This window comes from Rhinopithecus roxellana, chromosome 1 (genome assembly GCF_007565055.1).
Source record: "Rhinopithecus roxellana isolate Shanxi Qingling chromosome 1, ASM756505v1, whole genome shotgun sequence".
Classification (NCBI taxonomy): domain Eukaryota; kingdom Metazoa; phylum Chordata; class Mammalia; order Primates; family Cercopithecidae; genus Rhinopithecus; species Rhinopithecus roxellana.
Genome location: NC_044549.1, coordinates 84499810 through 84527357, shown reverse-complemented (window position 1 = coordinate 84527357; position 27548 = coordinate 84499810). Strand labels below are relative to the sequence as shown.

General features: G+C 38.1%; 1 protein-coding gene across 14 annotated transcripts in view; it reads left to right on the top strand.

The window, feature by feature from the left end:
- Nucleotides 1-27548, top strand: part of CADPS (calcium dependent secretion activator) — a 492502-nt gene that overhangs the window by 336146 nt on the left and 128808 nt on the right. For 12 of the 14 annotated variants that reach the window (XM_030927190.1, XM_030927201.1, XM_030927225.1 and 9 more), the window contains 3 exons: nt 2009-2221; nt 15555-15691; nt 19082-19269. In XM_030927190.1, coding sequence (XP_030783050.1) covers nt 2009-2221; nt 15555-15691; nt 19082-19269 — 538 coding nt within the window. Of the gene's footprint in view, nt 1-2008; nt 2222-15554; nt 15692-19081; nt 19270-21324; nt 21484-27548 lie in introns of all 14 variants that reach the window. The other 2 variants (XM_030927198.1, XM_030927221.1) reach the window with 2 other exon arrangements.

The window sequence follows — 27548 nt, the reverse complement described above, 5'->3', positions numbered from 1 at the left end:
TTTAACCTTGAGAACTGCCCATGGAAACAGATGGATCTAGAGCATATTCGTTTATTAAATAATTATTTGTATACCCACTATGTGCCATGCACTATTCTAGGCACCAGGGATACAGCAGAAGCAAAACAGACAAAAACTACCTGCACTTATGAAGCAAAGTAAATTATGTAGTTTGCTAAAAAGTAATAAGAGCAATAAAGAAAAATTAAGCAAGATAAGAGGTCACAAGAAGTGGAGGTCAAGGAAGGTCTCAACAGGAATGTGACGTTTAGGAAAGGACACAAAGGAGATAAGGTGTGAATCATGCAGATACCTGAAAGAAGAGTGCTCCAGGCACAGAGAAAAGCAATTGCAAAAGTCCTGAGGTGAGCACATGCCTGGGTGTTCAAGGAACAGCAAGAGGCTAGTGTGGCTACAATGAAGTGAGTACATGTGTGCATAGAGGGAGAGAGAGAGTATTAGGAGAGGAGGTTAGAGGTGGCAGAGGACCAGTTCATGGGGCCTTTCAAGCCTTGTCAGAACCAACGCTTTTCCTCTGAGTGGAATACGGAACTGCTGGCAGGTTTTGAGCAGAAGAGTGACATGACCTGACTCTAGTGCTAAATCCAGGACTCTGGCTGCCTTGTGAGAATCAACTACAGACAGTGAGGACAGAGGCAGACAGGTCAGATAGGAGGCTATTAAAATAATCCAGGGATGATCATGGCTACATTTTTGATGGCCACAACTGGAGATGGAAGAAGAGGTCAAATTCTGGTAATGTCCTAACGGTAGAGCCATCAGAATTTCATGCTTCATTGGAAGTGGGTAGTGAAAGAAAGTAAAGAGTCAAAATTGACCCTAAGATTGGGGGCTTGAGCAGCAAGAGAGATGGGCTCAGCTTTGCTGAGGAGGTCAGGGAGAAAGACCAGGAGTTCAGTGTTGAGTTTCACAAGCTTGGGATGTCTATCAGATATCCATGGGGAGAAGTCAAGAAAGATATTTAAGCCTGGAGTCCAAGGGAAAGGTTCAGGTTGGAGGGAGAAATGTGATGGTCATCAGCGTACTCATGGTACTTAAAGGCTGGATGGCATCACCATGAGAGAGGGTGTAGCTAAAGAAGAGAAGAAGGGCAAGGACAGAAGGCCAGGGCATGCCAGCATTTAAAAATCAGTAAGAGGAGGAGCCACCAGACAAGACTGAGGAACAGCGGCCAGGAAGGTAGAAGGAAAGTAAGGGTTCCTGAAAGCTAAGTAAAGAAAGCATCTTGAAGAGAGGGGAGTGCAAATGCTGCTGATAGGTGGATGGGCCCAATAAAATGAGGACTTTGAATCAGTCATTGGATTCAGCAATGTGGAGGTCACTGGTCATTCAACAATGTGTCCACTGAAACCTGGACAAGTTTCAATGGGGCAGCAGCCTGATTGGAGGGGTTGTAAGGCAGAAAAGGAGGGGAGAGACCCTTGCTACTCAACATGGGGTCCTCACACCAGCACCATCTGCATCATCTGGGAGCTCCTTAGAAATGCTGCACCTCAAGCTCAGTTCCAGACCTACTGAATCAGAAGCAGCATTTTAACAAGATGCCCAGGGGATTCATATGGGTACTAAAATTGGAAAACCCTTGGTAGAGATTTCCCTTCATTGTAAAGAGAAGAGCAATAGGACAGTAGCTGAAGGGAGAGATGGGGTAAAGAGAGGTTTTTGTTGTTGTTCTATTTGTGTTTAAAGATGAGGGAGAAAATAGTATGTTTATAAGCGGATGTCTGTCCCCCAAGCAGGCAGCCTGCTTGACAGTTCTATCCCCATCAGGACACAAAAAGATAAGATCCAGGCTCAGAAATCCTTCTTCAACATCACGGTCCCACTCTGTGGCCAAGTGAGTCTCAGATTTCCCATCCTAGGTTAATTGCTACCCCTGCTCTTCTGTCCCAAAGAAAAGCAGCAGAAACTGCTCTTTCAAGGGCTGAGTCCAGTTGAGAACATCACAGCTCAGCTTAGTAGAAGTTGTTACTCCCTTTTCTTCCAGGTTTGGAGGGTGGCCGAGCCTTCTTCAATGCTGTCAAGGAGGGAGACACCGTGATATTTGCCAGTGATGATGAACAAGACCGCATCCTGTGGGTCCAGGCCATGTATCGGGCCACGGGGCAGTCACACAAGCCTGTGCCCCCGACCCAAGTCCAGAAACTCAATGCCAAGGGAGGAAATGTGCCTCAGCTGGATGCCCCTATCTCTCAATTTTGTAAGTAAATATGCCATTTTACAAAAATAGCTCAGTAAAGTAAACCTTCCAAAGTTGAATTAGAAAACCTAGTTGCTTTTGTATTTAAAATTTATAAAATCATGTTTCCTGAAAACATACAGTGAATTCAGGGGGAAAGTTGGGACAAATGTTAGATGAAAGTAATTTTAAAGTGCAATACTTGACCTTCTCTCACAAGGACTAAATGAAGGAAAGTGTATTTTTAGGTGGATTTTTATCTCTGTTTTGATGAGAGTACAGAATTCACAGCCAAACATGTATTTGTTTGAGTCCTTCAAATATAGTAGATTATGTATGTCCTTGCTTCATTTCTTCCTATTAAAAGTAATTTAAAAATAGGGTTGATTTGAAATCAACTTAAATCTGCAATTTAGAACCATTTAAAAATAAATGATGACATTATCACATGCAGTGGAAAAAAAAAAAAAAAAACACACAAAACATGGTACCTAAAATCCCATTCCGAGCTAAAATACCAGAGACCCAAAAATGAGACTGTCTCCTTAAACAGCCTCAGTTCATATTCAAGTTTTTTCTCCTCTTACCTCCGCATACATTTAATATCTTGTCCCTTTTCCATGTCTTCTTGCTACCTAAAATGGCTTTTATCTATCAATACTTCTGATACACAGGGTGAGGTGAAAGCCAGTACATGTTTGGAAATATTGATTAAAACAAAGAAAATGGAGAAATAAAGTAATTCATTTTTGTTCCAAACATTCATTCTAAATAGAGTCTTTTGCTTTACCCTGAATATCAAGTCAATCAGAGATAACACGGGTACAAGTCATTTTTAGCGATAATCATGACGATTTATTATTTTAGTATGGAACTCACTCATTCATTCTAGGTCATTGAGCAACTGTCTAGAAATCAGACATGCTAATGAGAAGGACAGACAAGGTACCAGCTCTTATAATACCTGCATCCGAATGGGGAAGCCTAGGTAGTAAACAAGTGAACAGATAAATAAGAGAGCTTCAGACACTGGTAAATACCATGAAGAATGTCATTTAGTGGTGACTGAGTGAGAAGGAGAGACATTAGACAATCAAAGAAGTTTTCCCTGAGTTTCAGTTCAAATGATAGGTAGTCAGCCCCACAAATATTTGAGGAAAGAGAATTGCAGCTGAAGGAAAAGCAAATGCAAATGCAGAGACTTAACCTCTAACACAGTGCTTGCACTATCTCTCTTCTGTTGCTCTTAAACAGAATATGGAAGTGGGTGGAATAATTTTGCAGCTATAACTACTAAATAGAGGTAAACTTGCGTTTCGGTGAACTCTATTGCCATGTCCATTTCTGTCCAACAAGACTATATTCTTACACCTTGCAACACCCTTGTTGATCAGGAAATACAACTTCTTTTGGATCGCAAATTCTATCAGATGCTCCCAGGAATTCCTGTCCAGTACTGATGGTGATGCATGCCCTTGTGGAACAGTGTAAATAATCATATAATTGCTGTGAGTTTCCACAAAGAAAATCATGAAAGAATAAGAAAGATTGGGGTAAGACTTGAGGGAAAAGGAGTAGCCTTCTGCCCACACCTACCACCAAGTTCTCCCCTCTTGTATTCTCTAACATCTTCCTGCATTTAGCTTTACTTGAGAGCAGTAAAGAGAGTAATAGTTACTAGTCGAGATAAATCATACCCAGTATTTGTTTAATTGTTGTGTTTAAAAAAAAAAAGTAAGACAAAAATCCCTCCTTTCACCTTGCCCAACATGCTCCTTTGTAATACATTTGGAAACAGCACATCCTATCATAACCTCTTGAAAAGGAATTACCTGTGTATCAGAAAAAAATTCTAACTATAATCACCATTCAAATCAACCTCATAAAGCATGTATCTCAGGTGATATTTGGAAAATACTGGTCTTATTTCCAAATAATCTTCATTTCTTCTAAAGTCATTTCACCCTATATAAAGTCATTTCACCCTACATTCAGTGTCTCTGTTCTATCATCTGCCCAGATTAAGAAACTGCTACATAGTTTGCTATTGACCCCACTTTTTCCTCACCAGTATAAGACAAAGGACATTCAGGAGTAAAATTAGAGACAAGACACTGATTAAAAAAGAAAACCTGTGATGGAAGGTGCTGAAGAAGAGATGTCTCTTCATGGAAATACATGGGGGCTCTTGATGTAGATTTCTCTCTGTGGATAGGATTCATTTAGTTGTGAAATTAGAATGCCAGCTGTTAGGCATCAGCAGAAAGATTCAATTGAATACACACAGCTTGATGTGTATCACTACTCTAGTTGAAATAAGGAACTTTTATTAAATGGAGCATCCGAAGCAAACTCCTAAGAGTTAGAATTGGGGGGGGTGGTGGTGGTAAATGATATCATCCCTAGGGAATATGTAAAGTAGGCTAAGAGATGAGTGAGAAAGCCAGATCATGCATGCCCCTGGGATTTATCAGTACCTGGTGGTAGATCTACCTTCTTCTGTACTGTCTCCTTTATTACTGCCTAGGAATGGGAGTTCTCCAGAGAGCATGAGGCCCTGCTACATCTGCCAGGTTCTAAAAGAACAAGCCACTACAGTCAGCTATGGAGACTGTGTAATACAGGAAACACCTAGCACATACACAAAAATGTGAATGGCACCCATTGAGTTCTGCAGTGCCCAATCTGCACAACTGTACACAGTGGCCATGTAATAAATGGCAGCCCTCACCCAGAACTTCAGTCCAATAGTGTGGATCCCAGTCATCCCATGGTTACTTTATTATCCCTGCAACAGAGCCTCAACACTGCTCCAAATTCTATCTATTGCTAGTTTAAGCACTTAATAAAAACTGCAGCCAGAGTAACAGCCAGTGTGGCTTCTGTTCCTATAATTTAAAAGCCAGCGGAGACAACCAGTTAGGATTTAATCAACCCAACCTTTATGCCTGAGCATCTGCAAAATGATCAAGAAAGGAACCAGGAATTTTACATTCCATGGTATCATTGGGTAGTTATGCACAGCAACCAAAAGGGAAAAAAGTGGCTAGATATGAGGGAATACAGTCTTCCCTCAGTATCCATGGGAAATTAGTTCCAGGATCCCCTGTAGAAACCAAAATCCATGAATTTTCAAGTCCCTTTTTAAAAATGGCATGGTATTTTCATATAACTTATAAACATCCTCCCATATAATTTGAAACATCTCTAGATTACTTATAATACTGGAAACAATGCAAATGCTCTCTAAGTAGTTATTACACTGTGTTGTTCAGGGAATAATGACCCAAAAAAAGTCTGTACATGTTCAGTACGGATGTAATATTTTTCTGAATATTTTCAATCCACCGCTGGTTGAATCCACAGATGCAGAACCCATGGATACTGGAGAGCTGACTGTATATCATAATTATTAGTGGAGTCTGCCATAGAAGGTCATAATTACTTCACAGCTTCTGTAATTTGTAAAATTCGAACCGTCACTACTAAATAGATCAAGCCTTATGCATGGGTAACTCAGTCAAACCCACAGTGTTGATTCATACTTACGGTAACCAACTCATCCTAGTTTGCCCAGGATGTCTCTCCTTTTAGCACTGAAAATCCTGTGTCCCAGGAAACCCCTCAATCCTGAGCAAAGCAGGACAGATTGGTCACCAGGTACTACCAAGCAAGAAAGATGAAAAAACAGTCATAACATAGTTGTAAAGAGCAAATTTTCATTCTTCACGTACATTTGGATGCCAATCTATACAATGATTTATTTTAATCGAGTCACATCACAAAAATTAAGTCGATCACAGATTCTCTAGCTAACAAAAAATGTAAAAAGGAAAAATCAAGTATTGCATTTTAAAAAGATTTCCTTGACTGCCAAAAAGGTAAGGGTCATTGTTAAGTACTTAACTCTGCACACATCTCATTAAATCTTATTTTTGAATATTTGTTCAAAGTACTTGCCATTCTTGCTAGTGAATAATTTGTAAGAACAACAGTCTTTCAATGACTTAACTCTATAATCACTTTATTAGTATTTACAAGACAAAAGGAGGCTGCATAGAAATGGAAAACTACATAGAGAAGGGAAGCAATATAGAAATATTTTGGGGGTAGAGAAAAATAAACACTCCAGTCTTGTCATGTCGCTGTCTGTTTAAGGGAAACTTAAGAATGGACCATTTTTATAGTTTGGAAAACTTGGGAGTAATTGTGAGTTTATTTGAGTCTTTCTAAATTAAGTTTAACAGTTTTTATTTTTTGCAATTTCAAAAGCTCAATTTTAAAATGAAAAGACACGTCGAGAAGAGTGGAGTGGGGTATTTATGTGGAATTGTAAAAACTGAAAAAATAGATCCTGCTATTCATTAGTTTGTGTGTGACTCTACAGAGATTTTTGGGAGGGTTTCACCAACCTTTAAAACTTTTTTGTTCTTTTGTAGTTTTTTTGTGTGTGTCATTGTTGATTTAATTTTTTTCTTTTTTGTTAAAATTTAATAAAATTAAGTCAGTACCTAGCTATACAATGCTTTTAAACAAATACTTGCAATTCTCCAATTTTTAAGGCCAATGCTTCTTACGTTGGAAACGATGTCCAAATCTGTAGTTGAGTGTTCCACGATTTACTATGCCGCGTGGTCTCTCGTTGAGATACCTTATCCCCTGTCCATTATGTGTTAGTGGAACAGTAAAAATTAGTACTTCAATTCTCATTTGGATTAGGGTGGGTTGGGGGGAAGAGGGTATTTTAAGCTTTGACATTTGGTCAATGGTTATTTAATATATCACTTGCAATGAGTCATTTTAATGTCTGTTTCTCAACTAATAACTGTTAATCACATCATAGAACCCCAAAGTTGGGTATTTTTGAGAATTGTTCTATTTTTTGCTACCACCTGAACGTCTTCAACAGTTAGGGGGATTTGGGTTACTGTTGGTTTGGGGGAGGTTGATTTTGTTTTTTGTTTTGTTTTGTTTAAGTTTTCTTGTTCAATCTTTGCTCGAACCCAAGAACTTAGGCTGCTAGGTTAGAACTCCTGTCTGCTTTCCTGAGCCTTGTTGCTAGTCTTTATGTTATTCTGGTTTGTTCCTTCTTACCCTGCTAACTTCTAGCTGGACTGAAGGGTAAGTGCTCCCCTATAGCTAGCACAGCTCAGATAATCAGACTAGATTATCTGACACCTGCAATGTGCTTCCCTCCCCCTTAAATCTTCCTCATGTCTAGACTTTGTAGTACAACTTTTCATGTTATTTTCCTGACCTTAGGTTTGAAATGTAAGCTTCCATACTGAAACTAGGATGCATGTGATGTGTGCATAATTGCCTCCTCTCCTTGGCTTTCATATTGGCATCAAATGATCCTCTGAGTAAAGCCAACCATTAACATCTAATTTTTTGTTCATTCCAAGAATCTTAATTAACATCACAACAAAATGGCGAATAATGCCTTTGTTTCATGGAATTCACAGCTACCTGACTGCTTAATGCCTGAAAACAGATCATTTTGCACTCTGATAATGTGCTGTTGTTGTTGTTGTTGTTGTTTTTCCTTTCCCATTCCAAAGATTCGATTGGTCAGAGTACCAATGGTGTGGTAACCATGGATACCTTAAAAAATAAGTGGGGTAGGAAACCCAGAGATGTTAACTGAGCAAGACTGGAAGAAATGGCAAAATACAATTAAGAAAGCAAATGCATTATTTGAACACTAAAGAATTCATTCTACCTGGCTTAAGGGTGTGCTCTAATGTAAGACCCAATAGAGGATTAATTTGGAAAGGAGAGCTACAATACATGGAACTACCACACACAAAAACAGGAAATTAAGGACATGACTGAATCCATGTTGCTCATTTACAAATGCTTTGGATTCACAGTCTTACAATGCCAAGGAGGGTTTGAGCCTCTGGTCTCAAATGTCATTCTGCTACTCTCCCAAGAACAATGACAACAATAACTTTTCTGACATCATTTGTATTTGTATTAATTTTTCTAAAAATGCCCATGTAAGAGAAAAAGGAAACTTTAAAACTTTAGAAAAATCTTTCTCTTCACTATTTGAGTTATTAATAAAAAAAAACACACACTTCCTTAATTTACGTAGGAAAAAGCTATCAACCAAAAATGTGTTGAGGAAAGACTTGGCATGAGAGGGAGTTAGAAAAATTGGTCAAGAGAGCAGGCAACTATGTATTTGAGTATTCTGAATGCCAATTTAGAAGAACTAGGTCATATCATTTCTCCTGACCATTTAATAATAGTCTTTTCTTCAAGTTCTTTTTGTTTCCTTCTTTAATTTGCTTTTTCCTCCCTTTCTTTTTTCTTTTATTTTGCATAAATGTACCCCTGGCTAGCAGACAGACTTTTTTCACCACTTCAAGCAGATACTTAATTTAACTTTACTTTTCTTGAATGTCTGATGAGGCATTTTAAAAGGTTTCTCATAGAACGTAAACTTAGCGGGAATTTAGGATTTTGCTATACTTTTTTTAAAGAATGAGAGAAAGGATGGATGAATAGATGACTGAATGGATTCTGTTCTAAACAAATTTACATGTATTTTGCACAACAACGCATTGCTATCCTAGTAGATTTTTAAACAGTTGTTTGCCTTAATTCCTTCTATAGTTTTATCTCATAAAATTTTGCTATATCTTCTTATATTGTCAACTTGCAGTTGCTACGTTGCAGTAATGCAATATCAAATAATTAATTCAATATTAATGTAATTTGGATGACCCAAAACCATACTGTAAATCATGTCCCTTTTCATTGTAAGAGTAAATCACTTTTTAAAAGAATAGATTCCCACAATCAGGTCTAAAATTTTCCAAACACCATGATTTGATCTAAACAGACCATATTAAATGAAGGTTTACCTCACTGTTAACTACTTCAGACATATTTAACATATTATTCACTAGTTAATTGAGTATTTTCATGCCATACAGTGATTTCTAGTAAGATTATTAATCAGGTATAGACAATTTATTTTTGCTCCTGTTGGAGTGAATGTAAAAACATCGAGTACTCTGTAAGTTAATATAACTACAGCACGGAAAAACTAAAATCATTTATTTATTTTGCTTGAGATCATTGACAAAATCTCTGTTATGATTTTTACTAAAAGCAATTGTCTGACAATTATAGAAATTAACATTGAAATAAACATCACACGCTTATCTTTTTGGGGGTATTGCCACAGTAGTTTTAAATTCAAGATTTCTGCATGATGCAATGTGAGCCTTGAGAGCTTCCAAAGAAACCATCCTCTCTTGGCCATTCATATTACCCCAGTTTAGCTGAAGGGACCACGAAGCAATTAAGTTGTTTCTCAATTAAGTGGTCCGTTTGTGCCTCTGGGCAGCAGGCATGTGAGGACCAGTCTTTTGCTTGCTGTGCAGAGCTCAGGCAGGGCACAACATCCCCTGGTTACTTGAGTATTCCAAGAAAAGCTCTTCTAGAAAAATCCATAAACAACCAGCTGCCATCAATCATTGTCATTTCTTTATTTCATGTCTTCTGATGAAGCTGACTACTGTCATTGTTCATTATTGTCCAAACCATACATTCCCTCTTGTACTGTCAAGCAGATATGACAAGCACACATTTTCCATATAACAGAGATACAAAGTCACCTTTTAATTTGCAGTTTGGGTTCACAGATGACTTTAGAGTTGCATTAGCTATTCTCTTGCCTCTAGCATCCATCAGGAGTAGCAACAGCCATAACTGTGCTCTAAATTTCAATGTTAAAAGAGCTACCTCTAGCTTATTACAAAAGGGATTCATGAGAGAGAAGAGCCTCTTTCAGACAATTTGTTAATAATATAATCATAATTATTTTCAACAGTGAATTTTTCACTAGCCCAGAAAAATTTCCAAAATGTGATATTACAAAATAAAAAGATAGATTTGACCTTTTACCTTTAATCCCTAAGCTGTTGGAATAATAGGAGAATTTCAATAAAATGAAAATTTGAAAACTATATTATTCTTCCAGGAAAATTACATTTATTTGCTAGACATTATTGCAAGTCTATCTAAAAATATATATGTTAGAAGCAAGATCACATCAAGTATGCTTGATATTGAGATAATAGATCATGAAAAATAGTATATGGTTTTTCATTTGTGAGGGAGGAAAAAAGGAAAAGTCTATCAAACATGAAATGAACCCAAATATCATGATCAAAGAACAACATAAATGACAGAGTAGTCAATTAGGAACCATATCACTTGAATTTTAATAAAGTAGATTAGATGAGATGAGAGTGTAAAACCCACGTAATAGTATCACTTTAGGAACCAGTGTTTTCCCAACATTCCTTAAATGTCAAGTCAAAATTGTTTCCAAGCAAACTTGGGGGAAGGTTTAGACTAGTTTCCGCTTGAAAGTGCGCCTGCTCTCCATAAGTCTGTATGTTCATCAACTGCATCTGTGTCATGGATACCATTGACAGTTCTCGAAGTTTCTTAATGTAGGTACCAATATCAGCGTTATCCAACCAAGCTTAGTTTGAAGGCAGTCTCCTATGCCCATGTCATAAAGGACTAAAAAATCCTTATGCAAGTAAACCCCCGAAGTGAAATAGGTAGCAATGTTTGCAAGGTGTGTTGAATTATGCCCTAGCTGCAGAGCCTATAAAATCACATAGCTCACATCAGTACATCTGGAGCCCTTGAAGACCAAGCAGGACGTAGGAACTACTTCCTAAGGCTAGGTCTGACAAAGGTAAAGATGATTGAAATTGGTTCTTAAAATGTCAATCTGTGATTTCTGGAAAAATACAGCTAATGAAAAAGAGCATTAGGATGCATCTCCCAAAGCAAGAGATCATCCAAACATCACTGGGGTTTTAAGCAGCCACTTTACCCTCCTAATTCCTTTTTGCTTAACCTGATGTTCACATTCATTTTTATTCTCTTGACACATGCCAAATATTGGCAAAGGAAGTGATCCCAGAATGTCCTGAATTCAGGAATTGACTCTTTCATACTTCTTGCTCTGGGCTGTTTTCCCTCTGCTAATGTCAACATTGGAGTTTTCTTTTGCTTTAATCAACCAATTCCAACTGTTTGTACAGGGAAAAATGGAGTTGCAAGAGCATTTTTTTTTATGTTTGACACTGTGGAAGAACAGACCGGGACAGTGCAAGAATGACTGTATGGTGTTGCTTGGGAAGCGCCCACAAGTTCTTTGAAACAGAATTTGGAACAGCTGGACCACTGCAGTGTTTTATTTTAAAATAGACAACATATGTAATGCATATGGTCCTAGACATGTATGGAGACACAGGCAGACAATCTGAATGGTATCCAAAGACACCTGCACCTAGAATTCTGTTTCCTTCTATAAGATTTTTTTCCCCTAAGAGCACATGTTCCTACTTTTGGATTTGCAAGATACCATCTGAATCCCCATGTGTGTGACTCCTTAATAAAGTCAATGAGAAGTTTCCTGGGATGAAGGTGTCAGAGTAAGTCAGTTAATAACCCCTCCTGAGGACCTGGCTCTTCTAAGAGCTGGCAGGGGAAATACCAGATTAGAAACTTGCCCTCATGGAACATGTTATCTACCAAGGGATTCAATTTTATGTATGTGTCTTGACCACAGAGAAATTGGAAAATAACCCAGTGAAAACATGGAGACAATATGTAGGAATTGGTTATATAGGGACAGAAAAGAAACATAAAGCAGAGAGATAGGGAAGGACTCCCAGCTTCCTAGAAATGATAAGGTTTAAGAAACAAAGAAGGAATAGAACATTAGCTATAAATGCAGAGACATCCTTGGCTCACTAACAACTTGAAACAAACTGGCTTTTCAAACACTGAAGATCCTGCTTGTTTACTCCTCGCTAATGTTTATCGAACACTTAATATATGCCAGGGCCCTAGGTACTTTCCAGGTGCTTCTCTTCAGATCCTCTCAACAGTCCTCTGAGGGTAGACTTGAATTTTACCTTCAATTTACAAATGAGGCCAAGGAGGCCCAGAGGCATTAAGCAACCTGCCTCATATCACATACCTAGTGGTGGCAGAGCTAGTCTCAAATCTAATCTTTGTGACCTGCCTATGCCCAGCCACTTAACCACTTGCTATGCTAGCTCCCATTAAATAAGCTGTTTCCAATCAATGTAGTATATAAATATTCCATAAAATCAAGAAAGAAAAATATTTGTTAATAGAGTGAATTTCTGTATTTATTCTGATAAGATAAACTCTGATTTTAACAAATATGTTCTTAGTGCCTACTATGTGCCAGGTACTGTTCTAGGGCTGGGAATGTGGCAAAAACAAAAAATACCAAAACCCTTGCTAGGATGAGCTTAAACATGAGATTTTTTTCATTAGCTCCTTGAAACAGCCCTCCTGGCTTACTCCTCCTCCTTTTTTTTTTATAACATAATAAGCTCAGTAAATATAATAAACTCAATGAAACTCAAAGATTTTGTGGGAGCCAGCCACCCTTGTAAGCGCTCTTGAGTTGTTGGAACCATTAGAATAATGAGCCCAATTTTGAGTAAATGATAATTTGGGGAAAGTAAAATCCAGAGGCTGCTCACTTTACTTGCTGGAAATTCCCACTGCATTAAGCTCCATTCCACACATAGTGCGCAAGGGATCTAAGGATCATTAAGTTACAGCCTATGATGGCAGGAAGGGAACTGAAAATTCAGCTCCTTTTACACACAAGGAAACTGATGCTCAGAGAGATAAACAATGCAGCCAGCATCCTACAGTTATTTAAAAACAGAGCTCAAATTAAAATCCAGACCTCCTAAATCCAGTCCTAGGCTCGTGCTACAAGTGGATGGGGAGAAAGAGGAGAGAAAGGAAGAAGGGAAAAGGAAGTTTTATTTTGACAAGGTTACTTTTTTGAAAACGAAAGCAGACTGATTTTAGGCTTTTCTGTAAGCTTGCTTTAAAATGTTAGTAAAAAACGAAATTGTTAGTTAGACTTACTCTTAGCCTAGAATTAGCACCACAAAGCCGCATTCATTGAGCCATTGTGATGGACTGGGGGTTGGGGAGTGGGTCCGAATCCAGGTCTCCATAGAGGAGCCAAGTCGCCTTTTCAGATCCATTTCCTGAGTGGCCAGCAAAGCGAAATAGGTCATCAGCAAAGTTTTCAAGAGTTTCAACAAACAAACAAAGAGTAAGAGACTTGAAACATGTGCCATATTTTTTTAACAGCTACAAAAGAGCCCCCTTCTCTCTAAGCTAAATGACCAGTTGTACCATCATAATTGAAGGCAATAAAATAGCCAAGCCAAACTGGCAGAGTAAGGCCCCGGCCGGTTTGTCAGCTTGCAGCCTTTTCTGAGAAATCGGAGAGCAAGAAGCTGCTGCTAGCCAAAATGCCTGATCTATCTGTTAAAATTGGGAGGCGAGGGATGGATGAGGCTTTTTATGAGGATGAAACAGCATGAGCAATTCGTGCGTACCCCACGCTTAGTTTTTCCTGAGTTAAATTGATTTGGGACTGACAGGTTGGAGGTGACAGGGCAGAGTCTATCAAGGGGGATAGAAAAATGTCACCTGGATTGCAAGAGTGTCATTATGCCAGACGAGACTACAGTTGGAGCAGGTTTAAGACACTTGCCTTGGGCCAGAGGAGTCACACACATGCCCTAGAAGCAGCTAGCTTTCCCAGGAGCAACAACTTCCTGGTCATCCTAAGTCAAAGAAGAAATGTAGTTTGGAGAACAAACAACCGAACTGAAAGAAGCCTCCCAGATGAAGCAGCCAACCTCAAGTTGAAAGCACTTTCCTGAGGATAAATCTAAGGCAGTTAATGCAGCAAGGAGGATTCTCTCAGATTCTCTAATATAATTCCTGCGCATTTGACATCCTTTCCAAAAGCTGTGTTTTATTATTCTAATGGAGCGATTTGGCTGTTAAAATACACATTCTTCAACTTGCCTTCTGGAAACCGTTGCTTCTGTGAGTCTTGGGCATAAACGACACATCTCGTTCAAACACGGACCACTTGCTGCTTCTATGAAAAACGGCAACATTTTTTTAAAAAAATTCAAACAATAAGGAGGTATAAATCTGACAATACCATGCATTTAGGTTTGAGTGGTTTATTAATACAATATCAATAATAACAGGAGAAATCATCATCTGAAAGTCACACTGCTAACCATAACCCAAGCTTACAGCCATAACCCAAGCATGGGAGAGGAAAAAAAAAAAAAGCTGCTTGGGACTGAGGCCACATATGAAAATATTATCCAAACTACTCCCAAGTCAGAAATCGGTTTTTCCCGTGTCCTGACAGCATCACTAGTTCCTGGCAGGTCCCCGTATTCCAGTAGAATGTTTCCTGCAAAAGGATGAATAAAATCTTTCGCTCGATTTCATATAAGATTCTTTTTCTCCATACTCTGCGTATCAGAAGAGTCAGTAAAGATGAGGTGGAGTAAGCCAATTTCTTTAATGGAGAGCACCTTCATTTCTACCTCTTTAGGATTTGCCTGGTCACACACGAGTTGAATTCTCTGAGTTATTTTGCCAGTTGAGTATAGTGTATTTTAGTTACACGTGTTGAGATTAATTAGTTAGCCCTTAGGAGGTTTTGCCTACAGCCTTCACCCCGTAAGGAGAAGTGTGAATACATTGAGACTATTAATTCACAATAAATGGCAGATCATAGCCCTTGCTGAGTAAATTTGTTTGTCTCTTTCCTAAGCTTTGCTAACTGAGTAAGCATACTATAAGGCAATGTCCTTGATTATCACAAACTAAATTCCCATTTAACTTAATCTCCAGGTTTCAATGAAATTTTTTTTTTTTATTTTTAATTTTGGAGGGTGGGGACTCAAACCTTTTATGAAACCAAATTGGCAATGCGGATTTGGAAGAAGAGGATATAAATATTGTCACTTTGCTGAAAATCAGCATAACCCTTTTTTCAGATAATCCCAATAATTGCAGAGAAATTGCTGTAGACATAACCACTGGAATGGCAGAATCTATTGAAAACCAACAAAGCTAAATAGGCTATCTTAAGCAAAGATCCGATCTGCTTTCAGTGTTTGGTGAAATGCAGGCGAAGTTACGGTCTTGTGCTTAGTTTTTAAAGAACAACATAAATGCACTGGAAATGTGATCATTTGATAAACATGTTGATGCCAATATATTTTTGCCTAAATGCAATAAACTCACCAGTAAGTGATGCAAGTTGACAATGGGAGGTAAAAAGAATATCTTGGGGATGTTGGTGGGAGGCAACGGGGAAACAGCTAACGTTCATAATGTCTAGTGAATTCCTGTGTATTTGAAATGTCAAAAAAAATGTGATGTGTTTCTCTAAATTGTGTCTCTCTCTACATGTATAAATGAACAGACGCAGATAGAGCTCAAAAACATGGCATGGATGAATTTATCTCTTCCAACCCCTGTAACTTTGACCACGCTTCCCTCTTTGAGATGGTACAACGCCTTACTTTGGATCACAGACTTAATGATTCCTATTCTTGCCTGGCAAGTATATTCTTTGGTCTACAGCAATTTAAACATAACATTTTTTTTTTCATTTAAATATTTATCTACCTTTATGTCAGAAGCTCTTTTCTCCATTACAGAATCCCTTTAACAATTATAAATGTGTTCCCGATTTCCTGGGTTGAGATAGTTTTACTTACCGAAGAAACAAGACTGAGCGGGAGGAAGTTATCAGTAGAAACAGATCCAATTCCCCAGCCTCCCTATCTTAGCTTCCCCCTTTTCAGCTGCTACATGAGAAATATTCCCAAGAGGGTAATCGAGTTTGGCACCTGCTTGTGGAGAACTTGTAAAAATTGCTTCAGTAGCTTAGAGTTTAAGATGCCCTTCCCTCCCCATCCCAGATCTGGTAATTCTATCTCATTAAATGAATGTATTCTCTTTGTGTATTTTCTTAAAGGTTAATATGATTTGTAAATAAACTTTATTTTTCATAAGCTAAATTGATTTGGGTTTGTTTGTTTGGATGGCTTTTTTTTTTCTTCACAATATTCACAGCATTTTTTCACCCTTTGAGGGAATTTTTTATGGTGCTTTAGTTATTTGGAAATTCAGCTATCTATCCAGCAGGAGTATCAATATTTCCTGAAATCCTATTTTAAAGCTAGATTTAAATGATTTAAATGATTTAAATTCAAGAGAGTGCTATTATATCTTTATTGGATTTCTGAAGATACATTTTTGGCTTTAAACTATCAAATTCAAAAGCCTAAAAAAAGACCCAATTTACTTTCTTCTCAAGCCATAAATTGTTATTTCATTTCTTAAAAGTAAATGCTATTAATCCCACTTTATAGATGAGAAAGATGAGGGAAAATGATGAAATGTCTTTAAATAGAGGAAAATTCTCATCCCTGATTCTAAACACTGAAGTTAAGAAATGTATGTCTATATAATATTTATACTACATAATAACTAAGGTTAACATATTACTGATACTAATATGTAAAATGACAATCTCTTTCTTTTTTCTAATTTTTAAATTTCTCTATTTTTTGTACCAAAAGCCAAGATATAAAAAAATGTGGATAAAATAGTCTTAAAAACAGAAACAGAATTATGTGGAATAATTTATTAATCTGTATCTCATGAAAGATTCATTGATTATCTCAGGTTTAGAATTCCTTCATCAAAAGAATCTGAACATTGCCAAATTGGAAAGGAACACATCATTTTGACTTAAAAAAAAAAAAAAAAAAAAAAAAAAGTAAAAAGCTTACCTTGCATTGCAAGGCAATTTTTCTCAAATGTGTTTTGTACAATTACGTGATTGTTCACATAATTATAAATGGCATTCATGAAACTTGTAAGAATATGCCTCTGAACTTAAATCATTCCCTTTTATATGTAATTACTATTCCCTTAAGGAATTTTTTTGAGGTATATTATTTTCAAGACTTTTTCACATTATCATTTTTTAAAACAATTTTCTTTGTTTTGAGATTCACTGTGAAGGAGAGTTTATAAATGCTGTCTTAAAAAATTAAACCAGAAATGAAATATTAAAACTTGCTTTCCATTAGTTACTTATAGGCTTAAAATTATGGTCCAGAATCTAAAATTAATTATGAATAGCATAAAATAGCTTCCTTCCCTATTTGTATACCTGTATATATTAGTCATTATTTCAAAATTTCAGAAAATAACAGAAATTAAAAAGGACCTTATCTCCTGCCTCTATATATTCCATTTTCTTATTATTACAATCTTTTTTTCAGTTAGTTTTGGAGACCGACCAGCAGGGATACATAAATTTTTCTGTGTCTTCGACTGAGTTCCTAATTGATATTTCTTCAACTCTTTTCAAAGCAGCTATTTTGGCATCTACAAAAGACTTGGTGTCATCTGAGTCGTAGAAAATATATTTTAATCTTTCACAGCAGTGTTGTTTCTAAGATTTAGCATTTGGGGTAGCAGATGGAGTGGCAAAGAAGTTGCCTATAGGGGCAGCCCACTGCCTCGACTACTCTCCGCCCTCTGCAGTAACTTATAATTTGAAATAGGAAAGATGCCGTCTTTCGTTGGATGCATCACTGAGCTGCATGTTGTCAATTGAAGATTCCCAGATCCCTAATACAAGATTAGAGTGTTGCAAAGGCCTCTCTCGCTGTACTTCTGTGGCCTCTACCTGCTCCCTAGTCACTTTCTGTTTTTGCCTTTTCTCTCCCAAGATGGAGCAGTACTCAAAGGATGACTCAGAGAAGACCCTCAAAGTAAAATTAAGTTTATATTTAAAATAGCCCCAAATTTCCAGCTTACAAAGTACCACCTAAATTGGTTTATTTCTTGCTTTGAACAGACACTGAAACCAGAAAACACAATTTTATTTCAGGCTCTGCTTAAGGGTGACCTTGAGTGGCAACTCACTTGGCCTTTCTGAGCACCTGTTTTCTTAAGTGCATAATGGGGCTAGCAATTTGCATCCCATCATGCCACCAAACCTGCTCTAAATTGGAGATCTGAATTCCCATCCTCTTGTGTAGCAGAGTTTGGACTGGTCCCATAGCAAAGCAGTAAATAATAAGAATACAAACAATTACCAGAAGAGAAAATAAAACTCTAAACCAGACACAAGAAGTTCCTCTCAGTTTAGTGGAATTACATCTGATTCACAACTTGAAAACTAAGTCATGCTGTTCTCTTTGGAGAGTTGTGTTATTACCTTCATTTAAAAATTTTAAAAACACTCCTTCCAAATTGAAAGGATTTATGAAGTCCTGGCATGTATGTAGACCAACCCTAAAATTTCTTCATGCTCTAGAGTAGAGAAAACAAGAAGACTTGGAATAAGACAGAGCTGGATTTGAGTCCTGACTCTGTTTTGTATTATCTTTGTGAGTCACTTAACCACCAGGGTTTCCATTTTCTTGTCTATAAAATAAACCTTCTCTGTCTACCTTACAGAGTTGCTATAGGGCTCAACGGAAAGTTCTCTGTTAAGTGTAAAGCTCTATATCAATGTAGAACAGTAATGTTATGATTTCCTCTTACCAGTAACCATGACTTTGCCACATTCCCACCCCAATACTCCTTTAACGTGTATGGTTCAGTTTTTGAGCAGTAGGTGAGACTCTGTTTCTGGAACCAAGCTATCTGCTAATCCAGCTCCATCACTCACTAGGAAATTTTATGCCCTCCTGAACTCAATCTTTCCATCTTGACAACAGGGATAACAGAATGTACCTCGTAGGTCCATTATGAGGACTAAACCACAATGTACTGTGCATAGTGGCTGGCACATAATAGGCAATCAAGGAGTGTTAGCTCGGGCTATTTTTCAGTCCCCTTCTCTAGCCACTCCCAACTCTAGCAGCTCTCCAGAAAACAACCTGTATTTAAAAGAAAGTCTCTCCTTTATTCTTTATATAGGGCTGGTTCAGTCCTGGCCAGGTGTTTGTACTAGACGAGTATTGCGCCCGAAATGGAGTCCGAGGGTGTCACCGACATCTCTGCTACCTCAGAGACTTGCTTGAAAGGGCAGAAAATGGCGCCATGATCGACCCCACCCTTCTTCACTACAGCTTTGCCTTCTGTGCATCCCATGTCCATGGGAACAGGTAAATGTGTGTTCGTGTGTCTAGAGGTGATCCTTAAGAAATGGCACTGGCAATGTTTTATGGCTAGTCTTGCTTTTAGGATCTGCCTGTCCTCATTCCTTCAGTAGTATGTGCACATGTACACACACACACACACACACACACACACACACAGAGGGCACTAACTTTCTTCTCCTTTCAAGAAACTTAAAATAAATTGCAAGCAGGGCTTTCTAGGGCAAGCTCGGAAGTTAGACCAATCTAGGTTCAAATCATAGTTCTTCCATTTACTAGCAATAACCTGGTTGGTAATTAAACCCTTTGTGCCACGGTTTTCTCATCTGTAAAATGGGATGATTGTATACCCCTGGGGTTGTTGAGAGAAAGCAAGTACATATAAATGGCTCAATATAGTGCCTGAAACATGGCAAAAACAATAAATATTTGCCTTTGTTTTTGTTATTTATTTCATGATTGCTTAATGATTATGTCCTTAGTGTCAGTCACTCTGATACACATTTAGTATGTGTGGTGAGTAAAAGCCAGACATCAAACAAGGGCAGAGTTACATTCAGATTGGTACTCTGACTCTGAGGAAAGGGAATAAAATTCCATGACAAAATTTAATAAAGAAACATGACTCAGATGGAATGGCAAGATGGCAAGGAGGACCTCCCTGAGGAAGTGATGCTGGAGCTGAGAACTAAAGCATGTGTAGGAGTTGAGTGGTTCCAGGCAAAAGGAACAGCATGTACAAATGTCCTGCAGAAGGAGGAAGCCAAGTACATTTCCAGAGCTGAAGCAAGCTAGGTGAAGCTGGAAGGCAAAGATGATGATAGCACTTTTAATTTAGCCATAGAGCCTGGAAGAACTTTTGAGATCACAGTCTAATCAACCCCCTCATTTTGTAGGTTTTATATACAAGCCCAGAACCTCAAGTCTCCTGACTCTGTACTAAGTACTCTCTTTCTTTAGACCTTGCCCAGCTGCTGGAGGAAAAGATCCATGTTCTGAATAATGCAAAGCAGCAAATAATTTAAGAACATTGCCATTTGGCTCTGGAGACATGGAATAAATTTCCACACTGCCACAGCCAGTTTACTATCTCAATGTATGTAGCCTTGCATTAGTATAAAGACAAGCCTATATTATCCCAAAGCTCCCCAACCAACAGCCAGTGAAGCCACACCCAGGAAACACTAGGTGGCTTCAGAAACCCAGCCTCAGATGCAAAAGTCGGTGCTCTGGAGAAATCCACATGTGGGAGAATCCAAAATTGACTACATTTATTTTAAATCAGAACTGTGTCAGTCATCTTCATCTTTCCAAGCTATGCAACTAAAATCTCTGTAGGATTTTTTTCTGTGCTTTTCCTCCTTCTAGCACTGGTGTATTTTTATGAAATGCAACTTCAACATTTAGAGCTAGATAACAATAGCATTGTAGGTTTGAATATTTAACAGGCAACAAGGTTATCATCACCTCCCATTGTTATAAGGTTTGCTAGCCCAGCACGTGACCTTTTATTTGCATAAAAGATACTCATGAAAACTCTGATACCTGGGGGGTATCTGTGCATAATTCTGCTTTTTATAAATATGTACACTTTGATGACTATCTGTTACAGCCTCTTGGACTGAATTTTTTAAAGAGAGAGAGAGAGAGAAGTTGCATTATATTCTCTGGGTTGTCACACTGTATTCTACATATGTTACTGAATAAGAAAGTGTTATAAAATAATGAAGTGTTTTTGTAAACTCCCTGGTAAACATCATCATGAATTATGATACACATTGTCTGGATTTCATATTGTAAGACTGCCACTTGATTCACAGTTAGGTTTATACATCTTGTCATGGAAACAGTTTTGGATATCTTATTTTCTTTTCAGTTCTGATTTTCCTTATGCAAGTTTGCATCTTTTTTTCTTATTATTTTAGTTTGAATGTATTTGCGCCTGCTTTTTCATGTACCCTTCTTTTTCTTTCTTTTGTTTGTGCATGTGCGCGTGCTCTTGATTCTCCTATGGCTGGCCACACTCTGTGCATGCCTCATGCAACCACCCCCTCTCCAAAGTCAACAAATGCATGTGTACCTTAGTGGGCTGCCACCAAATGCAGACCCTGAAGGGAGCAAAACTCCCTCCCCACCTGAACCAGAGGCTAAAAAAGATACCAAAAAGGAATCCAAAAAAAGAAAAGATGCCAAAACCCAGGCAAATCAAGAGCTGAAAAGGTAAGAAGTTACGTGTGTGTTGGCTTGTGTTGGTGATATCTTTACCCTTCCCCCAAGCCTCCATCCATGCCATCACTTCCACTTTTGCAAGCTTTGAGTATTCCTAAAGTCTCTCTTTCTTTAAGCATTTTCAAAGGTGCAATTTAAAAAAAAATTCTAGCAATGGGCAAAAATACCATGTATTGGGACTAAATTTGAGTCAGGTGTTCAGCAACTTTTAAAATATGTTTATATTGAAAAGACTAATTGAGCAATATGTAAACAGAATTGTAAGTCAGATTGCCTTTTTAGTGGCATCCAGTTAGGGGCCTGGTACCTTACCAAGTCATTCATAATAAGCAACCCGTGCTTTATCATTTTGAAATTATGTTTAAGGAGCAAAATAAATGGATTGGCATAAGATAGGCCTATGCATTTATAGTAGTGCTATCATTTTCAGCAAATACCCATTAGTTCTACATTCATCTCATAAAAAGAAATTTATCTCAAATAATGATTTATAATAATGGCACAAGATAAATTCTATTACCAAATTAATGCTTCTCAGTAGAATCACTTATATACTGAGGTCATCTTTAAGGCACTTTTAAGTTCAAAAATTTTGTTTATCCTGTCCTGTTTCCTATGTCCTTTCTTTGTGGGTTTATAAATTAGTAAATTGGTGAACTTTTTTCCCTTTTTAACTAGGTTTGCTAATTATTTCCAATTTTATTCTGTGTCCTTCTTCACTTTTTGTACCCTCACCCAAAAGTAACAATGACGATTTAAAGTTTTTTGTTGTGGTTTTAGAACTGATGACTCTGATCCTGGCATTGTCAAGCTACCCAAAATTCTAAAGCATGTATGCTGTATACTTCATCATTATAAATTTATTCACTGAATATTTCTAAGTCCTGAAATGTATACAGTTCACTTGTTGACAGGCCAAATGAAAATGCAAACTTTTGCTTTCTAGAGAATGTGGCAGGCTGTCAGTCACTGTATGCGGGTCCAATAGGGAAGGTCAAAGAAAACCCTGATTCCATGTGGCCATCCATCTCCTTCACCACAATATTTAAGGATAGAGGTGAAATGCAGTTTTTGTTTGTGTTTCACTGTAAAAGTTAGATCGCAAGGCAACAGTAACTTGCAATTAGGAAGAAAGTGCTTGCAGAATGTTGTAGGTGCCTGAAGGTCAGGTCTGACACAATGACAAGCCTTCAGAGAGGAAGCCTTCCTGGCTGCTGTCCAAGGTGCTGCTTTTGGAAGGCTCAACATCCAAGGGGAGCAGAGAACAAATGGCCACTGTTAAAAGGCACACTTGCTTGAACCTGATCTATTTCTTAGGCCACGAAAAGCTAACCAAAATGATCTTGACTGGTCCTATTGAGGCTTATGTGTGTGTTTCAGAATCTGTGTTTGCACTGCATTTTTTTAATAAAGAAGATATCATAATGTTAAGTAGCAGTTGTGTAACATTCTACAGTTTACAAAGTGCTTTCAGACATTTGCTGTGAAATGTTCAGATTAGCTATTTTTATATCCATTTTGCAGATGATGATAAAGTCAAACATCTGTAAATTTAAGTAGCAAACCTAGATGTTCTAAGTCCAAAGCTCTTTCCTTTCGCACTACATCAGGACTGTACTTATATGCTGAAGACCTGAATGTTAGAGCCTATTCTGCATAAATCTGGGAGTATCAGATCCTGTTTCTGTGCCTCAGTTTTCTCATTTCTGTAAAATGAGCAGACCGAATCATAGTATCTGAAATATCCCTTTAACCTCTAAAATTATCTTCTATGGATTACAATAGCAAATGAAATAGTCCATCGTCAGGTTTCATAAATAAAAGTGTTTTCAAAGGTGCAATTTAAGCAATCATAAATAAAGTTTAATTAAAATAAGGATAATCACTACCATTTAATAATTACTTGCTATATTCCAGGCACTAGGTGAAGTGCTGTTGATATATGTTATCTCATTTTATCCTTATTACATTCTTATGAGATAAGTATCATTATTACCATCACCCAATAGATGAGGGCTTGAGGCTCACATAAATTCAGCCACTTGCCTGAAGCTCATAACAAATAGCTGTCTGAGCCTGATTCAAACATGGATTCTGACTTTGGCGCTTGCATTTGTAACCACTCTGCCTTCCCACCTGTCCAAGATTAGCTCTTGTATATGATGTGAGATGCCAAACCCAGCCATTGGATATTTGTTTCAACATTTCCAGGTGAGATGCTACAGCAGTCATCTGAATTAAAGAGAAGCCTGAAGATGGCCAGAATTAACATGGCCTACCTGGAGATTTTAGCTCTGTGGAGAAAACCAGAGTTTATCTGGAGTTTTATACCACCTAAAGGGAGAGTCTCCTTTGAACACTAATTAATCGCCTTTGGGATTGGGGAAACCACATTCCAAACCTTTCACCAGCATGACCAGCATTTGGTTGTGGAGATATTATCTATTCTTTGTTCCAGATTTAAAAGGAATTAATGGCCGGGCGCAGTGGCTCATGCCTGTAATCCCAGCACTTTGGGAGACCAAGGCAGGTGGATCACGAGGTCAGGAGATCGAGACCATCCTGGCTAACATGGTGAAACCCCGTCTCTACTAAAAATACAAAAAAAAAGTAGCCGGACATGGTGGCGGGTGCCTGTAGTCCCAGCTACTTTGGAGGCAGAGGCAGGAGAATGGCATGAACCCGGGAGGCGGAGCTTGCAGTGAGCTGAGATCGCACCACTCCACTCCAGCCTGAGGGACTGAGCAAGACTCCATCTCAAAAAAAAAAAAAAAAAAAAAAGGGAATTCATGACTCGTGAAAGCAATGGCCCTTTAACTGCCTTTAACTGAATAGAGCCCATTCTCACTGAGATCTCACAACCAGATTCAAATTAGGTAAAAATATGTTTTTTACTTATTATTAACTCAGCACTTCCACAGACAGAGGCAGAACCTTGCCCTGCTGCAGCTGGAAATCATTAATGACCACTGAGGTGGCAGTGACCAAGTTTCTCCCATCTGTTCTGGAAGCTTGTGCACCATCTCTATGGAAAACTACGTTCTGTGAATCACAGTTACTGCAGTCAAGAGTAGACACATCTGGTCAATCAGGAAGATGTTTGCTGTTCATAATTTCAAACACTGGGATATATGGAACCATCCACATGTTTGGCATTTTTTAGAATTACTGGGGGTAACCCCACACACACACACACACACACAGGACATTTGGCAATATCTGGAGATATTTTTGATTGCCACATCTGGTACTGTTTTCATCTAGTAAGTAGAGGCTAGGGATATTATTAAACATCCTATAATGTGCAGGAGAGACTCCTGAAAACAAAGCCAAAAATGTTAATAGTGCCAAGGTCAAGAAACCCTGTTTTAAACCAAACTCCCTGGTGATGAGCTGAATTTTTCTGTTACATGGATTTGTTGTTTCTTTTACACAAGACTTACCCTATGTCTAAAAGCATAACAGGTACCATCACTGATTTTCAATTTGTACAGTGGTTCTCACACTTCAGTGTGCACATAAATCATGAGGAGATTTGATAAAATGCAGAGTACTAGGTCCCATCCTCAAATAATTTCTTTTGGCAAGTCTTAAATGGAGCTGGGAATCTGCACTTTTAATAACCCCTCTCGGCCATGATTCTAAAGCATTAGGTCTTTAGATTACACATATTTAGAATTTTGGTTGTCAAACTAGGCTGCCCACTAGAATCACTTGGAGAGGCTAAAAATGCTAATGTCTGAGCTCCACCTGCAGAGATTCCAATTAATCTGGAAAGTGGCCCAAACATCATGAGTTAAAAATCTCAAGTAATTCAAATATGAAGCAAAGTTTGAGACCCACTGATTGAGGGAACATTAGTTTTAACTAACTCTTTAAAACTGAACCCATTTTCTGAAAAGAGAGACGGAAGAAAAAGGAAAATGTGAGTATGTTCAGCTGGTTGCATTTGGCGATCATAAAATCCACAGATGTAAATTGCTACATCTTCTAATTTTTAAATCAGCTTCTAAGGTTGCAGTACTTAATTCTCACCATAATATTTTTAGTATTATTTCTAGATGACATTTAGATTAGCATCACTTTGGTCACTATCCCACAGTGACAAGGCAATCAAACAGCTCTGATGATTGCAAGTTGCGTCAATGTTCCTTGGATCCCTTTATTATTGGGATTGGAAATTTTTCTCATTTACATTATTATTTAACATTTCTTGAATGCCAGTGCTGCTCTTCACATATGGCCTGTGTAGAAACTACATTGTATCAGCAATTAACAAATCTATAATGCCAACCGCCCCAATCCAAAGTAAGCTGCATAGATTAATGAGTAAAGCAGATGTAAGATGGCATGAATCTTAAAAATCTCTGAAAGTGTGCTCTAAAGATTTCTTTTAGGAGGTGTATTTGGAGCCAAGGTGCTGCCCGTGTTCAGATACCACATGATCCCTTGTAGGTTAAGATTTGAGTAACCAAACAATCGAATGGAACTCACTTTTCTCCTGTTACTCTGCCAGGATTCTTAAGTAAGTGGTTTCATCCTCCCAGTTGCCCAAGATAGAACCTCAAGAGCCATCCTTGACTTCTCTTTCTCCCTAATATGTCACAACAATTCAATTTCTATATCCTGACAATGCCCTTAAGTATCTCTCAAGTACATCCATTTCTTCCTCTCTTCAATGTCACTACCATAGTTTAGGTCTCTATGTTCTCTCCCCTGGACCACAATGATTGCCTTATTGACTGTGCCCTTGCCTCCAATGTTGGGCGGTCCTTTTAATCCATATCACATAATGGTTCCTTTTATTTCTTTTTGTTGAATGCCTTCCTAGTAGTAAATGAGTAACACATTTTTTTCTTTCACTCTAACTCCCTCCTCTCTCTTTCTCATACCCATGCGCGCGCGCACACACACACACACACACACACACACACACACAACGACATTATGTCTGGTGCTTCTCAGCTCTTCTTCCCACAAAGATAAAGGCAAAAACTGAGTAGTGGGGATATCTCTGTTTTACTGACCTCTGCATATAGCACTTTATGTAGCAGGCAGGCATGGATGCAGTATAACAAACACCCCCACATTCTTGGTCTCGTGTTACACACTGACCACAAGGATTATTGTACTTGTGAACATGAGCATGTCGCTAGCTGGCCTTCCAATTCTGAGCAAGGCCTTGCACATGGCTGAGTCATGCTCTCTGAATTCTAAGGAGCCAGCTTTACTTAATAGGAAGTACTTGGAAGAGAAAGTGGGAAAAATTTTCAAACAAATTTCAAGTATAAGTAGGCATCCCAGATGTCCAAGGAGAAATTCTCTTTGGAACTTTTCTCCTTTTAACCCACGTGACTCTCTTCCTGACTTTCCCCATGAGAACAGCAGATTTTCCTATCGAGACAAGAAATCTTGTGAAATACGCTAAATTACCTCTTCCATTGGTACAATCTTTCTGGCCCATAACAAACCATCAAATAATGTGGTTTTTTCCTTTTAAAATTCCAACAATGTGTCTTTATCCCATGGTTATTGAATTAACTGTTACAAAAACATATTTTCAGATGTCACACCCCTTTTAGAGTGGATGTGATATCAAAAAGTCACACATACTACTGGTCTGACCACTCAGAATTGTGTATATAATGTCTTCAGAATGGAATCTAAAGATTAATTGTCTATATTTGTCTAGAAATAAAGAAACACATCTCTTATTCCTCAACAGGAAAAATCTATGTGGTGCCAGTTTTTTAAATTGGTCCTCTTGGGGGTAAAATGCATGCTTTCCTGCATTTTATACAATTTCTGTAATCATCTGTTGTGTTCTTGCTTCATTCAATACCTGGACTGAGCCTGAGCCACTTTGACTAATGTCCTCGTGCCCATAGCATCCATATTCTTTGTGATTGTTCAGTAGAGAGAGACTTCTCAACTACTTTCATCCTTTAATAGAATTAATGACACCTTCTGATACTGTTGAGTTATAACCACATATTTAGAAGAACTGTAAATAAGTCAAGACAGTCCTCACTGGTATATTTTTGCCCCTTCCAAGC